The sequence below is a fragment of the Lagopus muta genome, chromosome 21 (assembly GCF_023343835.1).
Source record: "Lagopus muta isolate bLagMut1 chromosome 21, bLagMut1 primary, whole genome shotgun sequence".
NCBI lineage: Eukaryota > Metazoa > Chordata > Aves > Galliformes > Phasianidae > Lagopus > Lagopus muta.
Window position 1 is genome coordinate 228,604 of NC_064453.1, and position 9,525 is coordinate 238,128.

At 43.8% G+C, this 9,525-nt stretch overlaps 2 protein-coding genes across 5 annotated transcripts in view; one reads left to right on the forward strand and one right to left on the reverse strand.

The window, feature by feature from the left end:
• SLC45A1 (solute carrier family 45 member 1) overlaps positions 1-104 on the reverse strand; it is a 33,906-nt gene extending 33,802 nt beyond the window's left edge. The window contains exon 1 of one of the 2 annotated variants that reach the window (XM_048967452.1): positions 2-104. The gene's annotated coding sequence lies outside the window, so the exon portion shown is untranslated. The remainder of the gene's footprint in view (position 1) is intronic. The other variant, XM_048967446.1, reaches the window with a different exon arrangement.
• On the forward strand, positions 51-8,409 carry ERRFI1 (ERBB receptor feedback inhibitor 1). Of its 3 annotated transcripts, none has more exons than XM_048967461.1 (4): positions 51-119; positions 4,898-5,093; positions 5,211-5,287; positions 5,828-8,409. In XM_048967461.1, the coding sequence occupies exons 2-4, from the start codon at positions 4,972-4,974 to the stop codon at positions 7,024-7,026; spliced, it is 1,398 nt and encodes a 465-aa protein (XP_048823418.1). In that variant the 5' UTR covers positions 51-119; positions 4,898-4,971; the 3' UTR covers positions 7,027-8,409. The 3 variants fall into 3 exon arrangements, with proteins under 3 accessions (XP_048823418.1, XP_048823417.1, XP_048823416.1); XM_048967460.1 differs by lacking the exon at positions 51-119 and adding an exon at positions 127-433; XM_048967459.1 differs by lacking the exon at positions 51-119 and adding an exon at positions 482-783.
• The last annotated feature ends 1,116 nt before the right edge of the window (positions 8,410-9,525 follow it).

Genomic DNA, 9,525 nt, shown 5'->3' on the forward strand with positions numbered 1-9,525 from the left:
CCGGAAGTGCCGGCGGAAGTCCAAGGTGGCCCAGCCCACTTCCGCCTCCCCCCAGCTGAGGCCCGCCTACTGAGCGCCACTTCCGTTCCGCCGGAGCCGGTGGGCCCTTTGGCGTAAAGGTGGGGGCCGGCGCACCGGGGCCAGTTCTCGCGCTGCTGGCACTTCCCGGCCGTACCCCACAGCGCCGCTCGGGAGCCGCGACCGCTTCAGGCACGCGTGCGGCCATCGCCGCTTTAAAGGCTTTTTCTGACGCACGCGCAGCGCGGGGAGAGAGGGGGCGCGGCGCGCGGGGCGGCGCTCCGTACGGCCCCTCCTCCCGCTATAAGGGCGGCGGGCGGCGCGCGGCGCAGCACTGCCGGGTGCTGCTGCGGTTCAGCGCATGCGCGTCGCGTTGGCGGCCGCGCAAGGACATGCGGAGCTGCGCGGTATTAGGGTAAGCAGCAGCACCCCCGGGACTCGGCCTGGAGCCGCTCCGCCGATAGGGAGAGCGGAATAGGAGCTGGGGCGGGTGGGCGCTCCTCGGGAGACGGCGAGGATCAGTTGGGCTGTAGCGGCAGAGCACCAGTTCGGAGCTGCTGTCCCGGCGGTGCGGCCCACCCTGGGGGTGCGGGGCGAGGTGGCGGCGCAGGAGGGGCGGGCGGGCGGAGCGGCGCGTTCTGCTTCCTCCGTTCCGGCAGCGCTCGTCTGGGATGTTCGGGAGCTGTCGCTGCGCCCTTTTACAGCCATCCTCTTCGTATGCTCCGGCTCGGACTGCTCCGCTCTCCCACGTCGCTTTGTGCCCAGGTTTGTTTTCTCCCCGCGGATATTGAGCCGCACGGGAGGTTCATTCAGTCACTGCACGAAGGCCTGCTTTTCCAGGGGGCTTCTTGACAAAGCCCCGTCGCTCAGCTGTGCACGGAGAGGAGAGCAGCTCCCCTTCTCAGCATGTTAAAACGTATCGCAGTGTGGCTGATGCTGTGCTGATGGTCGGGAATTGTTTCCTGAACGTAAGCCGGCCGTTTTCACGTTAACATTGTCAGGAGGGTGAAGAACTGTACCTTAAACACACATCTCAAACTTGACAAGCAGAGGCAAGGCTATTGTCTTGCTGTTTAATTATTAGCTTTCTGCTGGTGCCTTGCAAGATCCTCCCAGTTTGCTGTATAGGACCGTGAAATGGCAGCCAAGGCTTTTCTTGAACCCAACTCCCTGATGAGCTGCTTCAGTGTAACCCTGCAGAAATGACTGTTAGAATCCTGATCCATTCTGGTCGGGTGATTTCCTTTCTGTCCATCACCTTCTGTGTCAGAGTTGTGGAATATGTTGTGTTTGCGGCTTGGCATGATGTGAGCGGCGGTTTTCTGTCCGAACTAAGTGGGCATCATCTGTGATGTTGTACAGCAGAATGGTCCATTTCTGGTTGGCGATAAATTTAAAGCAACCTTCTCTTGAGACTGTTGTTGCTCAGTGGCAGTTATCTGGTTGCAGGAAAGACAAAAGCACTTAAGAGATGATGTGACCATGATAGAACAAAGATTACTGAGGGGATTTTGGGTTTTTGTTTTGGGTTGGTTTTTGGTTTGGGTCTGTTTAAGTATTGCAGTAAATGTAATAAGGTAGTTTAGGTTAAGTCCTAGTGGAAGTCCAAAACACTTGAATATCAGGAGTGGTTCTATCTCAGGTGTTTGTGCTAAATAGAAAGTCAGAGGATGGGGGAAAGGAAATTACATCACATTGTCAAATAAGGAACAGCTAGCTAGAGTGGATGACTTGCAGTGCAAAAATGTGCCCCTCCTCCTGTGAATTGCTTTTGAGATTCATTACAGATACGTGGTGGCAAGGTGAGCAAAAATAAGTTGTCAATTTAAGGTAGCCACATATTTTTTCCCCTCCCAGAAGTGTTAAGGAGATCTCACTCCCAGGCTTTCTTGTGTCTTACAAGCCATGCGTGAGCTATTTGCCAATGTTGCATTTATAAAGTTTGTCCAAGATTGGTGTAGGAATTTGGGAAAATCTTCACAAATATCCACCATTCACAGCCATATCCACCATGTGAAATGTTTGTAGATGTTGTACAAACCAGAATCCAGTTTCCCTTATTATGAAACTAGTTTGCCTCCAATAGGTTGTAGCAATGGGACTGGGGTGTCAACAGGGAACGGAGTAACAAGATTTTGTTAGCAGTGATTGTCCTGAGCTAAGGTATGTGAAAATGCTTCTTCCTTCCTAAGCGGAAGAATGCTCATAGTGTGGCTGCAGTAATTAGTGATCCATACAGCGTGAAAACTATATATTGGGTGGTGATGGTTGTTTCCCAGTGCAAACTCTGGAATTGCCACGGCTTGTATCTGCACTGTAGCATTAGTAGCCATAGTTTTATTTTGGACTAACCACGTTCCTTTTGAATAGCACTGAAACTGTACCAGTTTCAGAAGCGCTCAGAGCTGCGATCGAAGTGCCAGAATCCATGTGGAAGTAGGGCAGATGAGCAGAGCAACCGGAAACCCATTCTGAGTAACACACGTTGTGCAAATGAGGAGCAAACAGGCACGAGGGTACAGAATGCTGCGTAACTGCGTGGCGTCCGCTCTCTTTAGCTAATGCCTGATCTTATTTATGGTAAATGTAGATCCTTCAATCTTTGAAGGCGTGGTATCAGGCCAGCAGTTAGAATGGAAACTCCTCCATTAGATATCCTTCTGGCCTTTCAGATAGTTTGCTCAAATAAATCTACATGTGTTTTAAAATTGTACTTCAACTCTCTGAGCTCAGGACTTAGGAAAGCAGTGTGCAGTTACGTGGTCCCTTACCTCTTGTGATACTCCTGGCTGGAGGCATGGAGGGCAGTTTCAAAACTCCATCCATTCTCAGCTCCTCATTGAGTGTTGTGAGGATTCACCTTCTGTGCAATCACAGAGAGGGGTTGTTAGGCGCAGCCGGTAAAATGTCTGTTTTATTTTAAAAAATAACAGCATCTATTGGAAAAAAGAAAAAAAGAAAACTACCTTTTCCTAGAGTATGTAAATATTTAAATTCACCTCTGAAATTGCACTTGACATTCCAGAGGGATTTCAGAGAAGCAATTGTGCAACTATCGGTCTTGAGAGCTGAGATTTAGACAGCGTTCACAAAGCTGACACAGTAATTATTAGCAGTAGTTTTGGCGTGGGATCTGATGGAGGTTGGGCCTCTTAACAGGCCCTGCAAGGGCTGTGTGTTATCATAGCAAACACATTACATGTGCTCTCAAATGACAGCAGTGCCGCCCCCCCTTCCTGTGTCTTTTTTTTTTTAATATCCTAATCAATGTCTCATGCTCTTGTCAGATCTTGTGTGCTCACTGAGGCAGAACACTATCATTTGCTGACTATTCAGTGTTCTTTATCAGTGATTTCCATGTGCAACTTATATTGGACTTAAAAAAAAAAAAAAAAGTACTGGAATAGAAGGGCAAAATCCTTCATAGTCATTCACCTATGTTATTATCAGTCTGGGATCTGCAAGATGTGAAAAAATCTGAGTAGTGTAAGCTGCTGGGATTGGTGTTTTGTTTGCGAGTCGTGTTAATGATAGACAAATGTAATTTTAGAATTGGTACAGTTTGTACTGTGCTTCAAGAGTCTACAACATGGACAGATTTCTCCAGTTTCCCCCTTCCCTGAAAATGGTTTTGCTTGCACTTGCAGAACAATAAGGAAGAAGCTGCTGTTACAGAACTACTGGGGATTCTTGAACTAATTTTGCTAAGCATAGCTACATCATTACTTTCTGAAACAGCGTGTTTATTTTTACTTAGAAAATGTGCAAATCCATTACTGGGAAGGGTCTGACTTCACTGCATTGCACAAAGGTTACCTGGCTTAAGTTAGGTTTTAAGGAGGTTGCTTGGAAAGGAAAAACAGGCTCTTCACTAAAATCAGTGCAACCAAGACCTTACCACGATGCTGGCTGAGGCCTTGTTCACTTCCATTAAAGCCAATCTCCTGTCATGGATTCTGAAGTCGCTGGTTAAAACTCTCCGCTGTCAGCTAGGACATAAAAACCGCTGCTGTTGACAGAAGCGCGATCACTGGCAGTCATGATTAAGAAAGCCTTCATGCTCTTAAGGAGAATGTCATTAAGTATTCCAAATCATAAGCATATATGCAGTGAGAAACTACACTTCGGATATTATTTGCTTGGAAGATCAATACTGGGCTCAATTCAATGTTTGGAAAAGGATGACAAACTTCTTTGTCAAACAGTTGTTTCTGAAAGGCCAATGTTGGCATTGGATTACAAATTAATCCTGCTTAAAGGTTGGCCAGCCGTCACAGGTAGGTGTAATGAATCTTTTCCCTGAAAGGAAAAAGATGACACGTCTGCATAGAACAGCTGGTTTATGTTTGAACAGATGTACCGTCATTATAAGCTTCTACCTATTTCTGCACTGTTTTCTTGCACTGCCATACTATGAAGGGGTTTTCATGGTGTGTGTAGTGCATTGATGTAGTTGGCCCTCACTTGTTTGAAATAAACTGCCCCTTGTCTGAAATAACCTGCCCTGTTGTATTTCAATTTAAGTGGAGATGATTTCAAGACACTGAGTTTCTGGTTGTAAATAGCTCGAGAATTGTATCTATTTTAAAGCACAGTGATGCTTAAGTTTGTTTATAATCATCACTGCTTTCTATAAAAGAAGTTTTGGAATTCTGACTGAAATAGTAAATTGAGTTTGCTGATGACTGGTTTGCATATATCAATAGGTTGGTAGCTGAAAATCTTGACAAAGTAACGCATTTTGTAAAGTTTTCCTACTGGCAGGCGCAGAAACAGCCTTTTTACGGAGAGATTTAGTTCCTTGAGGCCCTAAAAGTTCAGATCAGAGTCAACTCATACTTGCATTTCTGATATTTATATCCCTTTCTTTATTTGGCAGGGAATGCAAACTGCAAGAAGCCTGTCACCCCCTGTGAGTTTCTAGAATTGGGAGACATCACAGAACCATACACAATGTCAACTGCAGGAGTTGCTGCTCAGGAAATGAGAGTCCCACTGAAAACTGGATTTCTTCATGCTAGTCAAGGCATGGGGGGTCTGAAAACCTGCTGGGGTAGCCACAATGGATTTGAGAAGTGAGTGTAATACTTGATCTATTGAACTGTCATGTATACGAAAGAAGTATTAAGAATATTTCTACTGATACCAGCCTATGGCTTATTTACATTGAAGACTTGTGATTCCTTTTTCAGTACTTTCTTTAACGTGGATCCCATAGCAGTGGCATATAACTTGAATCCACCAGCAGAGCATCGTTTACCACCCATTGGTAAGTATAAGGACTGACACACATCTTTAGGTGGTGTCATGGATGTGCCTTGGGTAAGATGCTGAATGCTTTCTTAATTTGGATGTGAGGCTGCCCTCTGGTGACAGAATGCAGACATTTCAAGAAAATACTACTATTAAACATTCCTAAGAGTGTGATTAAGAACACCACACTTTCCCTTATTTTTACAAGCCTCTGAGATTCCATTACAATCCTGATTTAATAGTTAAAAAAAAATTAGTAAAATCCCATTTGGTCTGTCTTTTGGGATCTTTTCAGCTGCAGCTCAATTTTAATGTTTGTGCACAAGGTCTCTTAATTACCTCATTTAACTGGAGAGTGGCCTCAGACATGGTAATCAGCTGATCTCCTAAGCACGTAACTGTCAGACCAAAAGAGACCTGTACTGTAACTAATGCTTGTTTCTGGCACTGTTAACCAGGAATTACTTACTTGTTGCATGAGAAGGATTTAAACAGTTAAATATGCAGTGGCAAAATGTCGCTTAGAAAAGTTTCTAAGACTTTCTCACCTTTCTAGGGCACTCCTCCAACTGCGTTTTCACAAATGACCACGGCACTGCTGAAAGCTGCATCCAAGTCCCATCTCAGAAATCTAGTCCAGCTCCTGTAAGTCCCAAAAATGAACAGCCAATTTCAAGATATGAAGACCAGCTCATTCCTGGCTTTAGTAAACTGTCATTAACCACAGGCTGTGTTTCTGAAGAAACACCTCCTCATATGCCAATTAAGAATGGGCCAATTCAATTTCTGTCTGCATCCTCCCATGATCGTAGCTCCAGGCCACTGCCCCCTCTGCCTGTCCCTGAGGATATTACTCCAGACGAGGTTGACAGAGAAGTGGAATTCCTGACTAGCTCAGATACAGACTTCTTGTTAGAAGATTATGGACTTCCTCCGTTTAAATCCAGTGGTTCGAGTCGGCGGAGCTTTAGAGGTTGTGGACAAATCAACTATGCATATTTTGATGCTCCAACAGGACCAAAACCAGAAGATGCCAACCCTGCACAGAGCCTAAATGAATGCATATCCAGTGTCTGCCCTCCTCCACAGCAGCTGCATCGACGTTTGCGAAGGTCCCACTCAGGACCAGCTGGCTCTCTTAACAAACCGGTAGCGAGACTATCTGGACACTTAAACAGGTCTTCTCCAAACTCTGATGAAGATAAACCAGAGATCCCCCCAAGGGTTCCCATCCCTCCAAGGGCTCTCAAACCAGATTACAGAAGGTGGTCAGCAGAAGTTGCTTCCAGCGCATACAGTGATGAAGACAGGCCTCCCAAAGTTCCCCCTAGAGAACCTTTGTCTCGTAGCAATTCCCGTACTCCAAGTCCTAAAAGCCTGCCATCGTACCTCAATGGGGTTATGCCCCCCACCCAAAGTTTTGCACCTGATCCTAAATATGTCAGCAACAAAGCTCTACAAAGACAAAATAGTGAAGGGTCTTCCAACAGGGTCCCTTGCATTCTTCCAATTATTGAAAATGGAAAGAAGGCCAGTTCGACACACTACTATCTGCTGCCTGAAAGGCCTCCCTATCTGGACAAGTATGAGAAATTCTTCAGAGAGGCAGAAGAAACTAGTTCTAATACAGAGGCTCAGTCCTGGTCTGGTGACTGCATGGCCACTTCAGTCCCAACAAGACTGGACTCAAAACCTAGAATGGACATAGCTGGTCATCTGAAACGAAAGCATCTGTCTTACGTGGTTTCTCCGTAGTCTCTGGGAGCACAGCTCACCTGGGTTGTTGAGGATGGATGGAGCTAAATTTTACCATGTTAAAAACATCTTAAGGTTCTCAAATAAAGTAGGACTGGTTTGTCCTTTGAGAACTAGGTAGTGGATGGTAAAGTACTCTTAGGCTGCATCTCTCTGGTATGTTTCTTAGACTGTGTTTTGTCTTGGTACATATACCTGAAAACTGACAAAGATTGCACAGAAACATACAGAGATGGTAGTTGCAGTTGGCCAGTTATATGCTACCTTAGATAAGTGTATCATGTTATCAAAATAAGCCTAAAAAAAAAAAAATCTAACTTTGCTTATGAGTTCCTTACAAACCTGACAACAGAGCAGATAATGCAGTACAGTTTTTGTATCAGGCATTTCTAAAGTTTCTTTTGCACAGTAACTCTGCCAAGAAGAGATTCTATTCTCTTTCACTATGATATGCCAACCTGGTAAGAGGGTGACTGCAACATCACATAGATAACTGATAACTTTCAGGCCTGTTGAGCATACTGAAAATATCTTTAGAATATTGAATCCATCTTACAACTTAATTGGTAACCAGTAGACTTACTTTCAAAGTGAAGCAGCGTGGAACTGAGATAGGCTTTGTGGATTCTTTTAGTTCCTGGACACTTGGCTCAATTTTGCAGTTCTTCCTATGAGAGACAGATATGGACCAGATACTGCTAAGCTTCTGCTGCTGCTGCTGTTTTTCTGCTGGATCCTAGAAAGGTATAAAAGTGTCAGAAAAGTGGCAGAGGATATGAGCAAGTATATGATTGCTGTAAGTAGGCCACAACAACTACGTGCTCATCTTGCATCTGAAATCGGGTGTATTAAACATAACACAAGCTGGTCTTGTGTTCTGGTTTCTACTCAGTATTTTAGAAGAGGAGGAGAATATGGGGAAAAAAATATGATTCCACTTACGAACAGTGTCACTCCTGTCTGTCTCTGCTTCTGACACTGTTTCTTGCTGTTTAATTTTTCCTTGTTCTGCTTCTGTGTTCTGGTAAAGTTCACTGAGTTGCCACGTTTGTGCATTCGCAGTTTCTCATGATTACATTTATCCTCTTGCAGATAAGCACAGAAGAAAGGGTGCTCTTTAACGGAGGTACAAAAGATGAATGTGTTCCTCCTAACAGAAACAGACGAGCTGTTTACAATTTGAACTGCTGAATGAGATGTTTGAGCTATTTTAAAGCTTACTTTTTGTTTTAGTACAAACTAAATGAAGGTGAAATACATGCTATAGAAATGCACTGATATTTCTGCATCATGTACAGTATTGAATAAAGAAGAATTCACTTTGTATTTTGAATATTGTCATGTCTTGAGTTTAATAAAGTTATAATATACTTATTTATGATACATTTTGTTTTTTGCTTCATTGAATACTTTATGCAATTTTGCATTTTAGCTTCGCAGTTACTGGGAAAATCAAGAAGGAAAATGCTTAACATGCAACAAATGCTGAGTTCAGCTTCCACTTAGCACTACTGTCAAAGCATTCAGTAACTCACATTGCACAAATTAATTCTGACTCCTCCTCACTAATAGCTTAGTGTGTATGATCTTTGCCTGGCAGTAAAGTATTATATAGCCTATCACAGTTAAAAACCTTCACCATTTCCAAAGTCATCCATACCACACTAGGTACTGTCTTACAGAAAAAAAGGGAAGTAGATTTCCTGACTTAAATTTCTCACCTGTTAAAAAAGAACTAAGTTGTACATTTAAGGGTGACTAAATAGAGTTAATCATTTTAAGGATGAAAAGAACTTCATTAATCATAGTTTTTTCATTTATTGCTTAAAAGGAAAAAGCAGTTGCTAATATTCATCACAAAATACACGTTTAACCATAGTAACCTTATGCACAGCTCAGATACTGACGCATTACGCGTTTCTGGTCTCTCAGATGTGCATGGGGGTAAATACTTGCCTTGAACGGGCAGTCCAGAGTCTGAACTTTCTGTGAATGAGGCTATTTCAGAAAACAAGCAGGTTATTGCCATCCTTGGAATTATACTTGGTGAAAAGTAGGCTAGGAAATGGTTCACCAGAGGGTGGTGGGCATGAAATGGGCTCCCCAGGCAGTGGTCATAGCACCACATTCAAATATGGGGTTTGAATTTTGGGTGGTTGTGTGCAGAGCCAAGAGCTGGACATAAGCTGTGAGCTTATTCCTCCTTACCTTGAGACACTTGAAAGGCCTCGATCACAGTTTTGCCCTGCATAGCATTTACTCTCAAGTTACCAGCTAAGCCACCCCCGCACAGGAAAAAGTATCCTCATCCAGATACCACACAGTAAAAAGGAGGAAAAAAAAAAAAAAAAGACTTGTGCACTCCTTTCCTGCAAGTGTTGGTATTGCCTACTAAGCTGTATTAAAAAAATTCCTGTGTAGTGGTGCCATCTTTCCAGATGAGTATCAGCAGAGTGTCTTAAGTCTTATTTAAGTAGTTAAATTTTGAATTTACGTTTA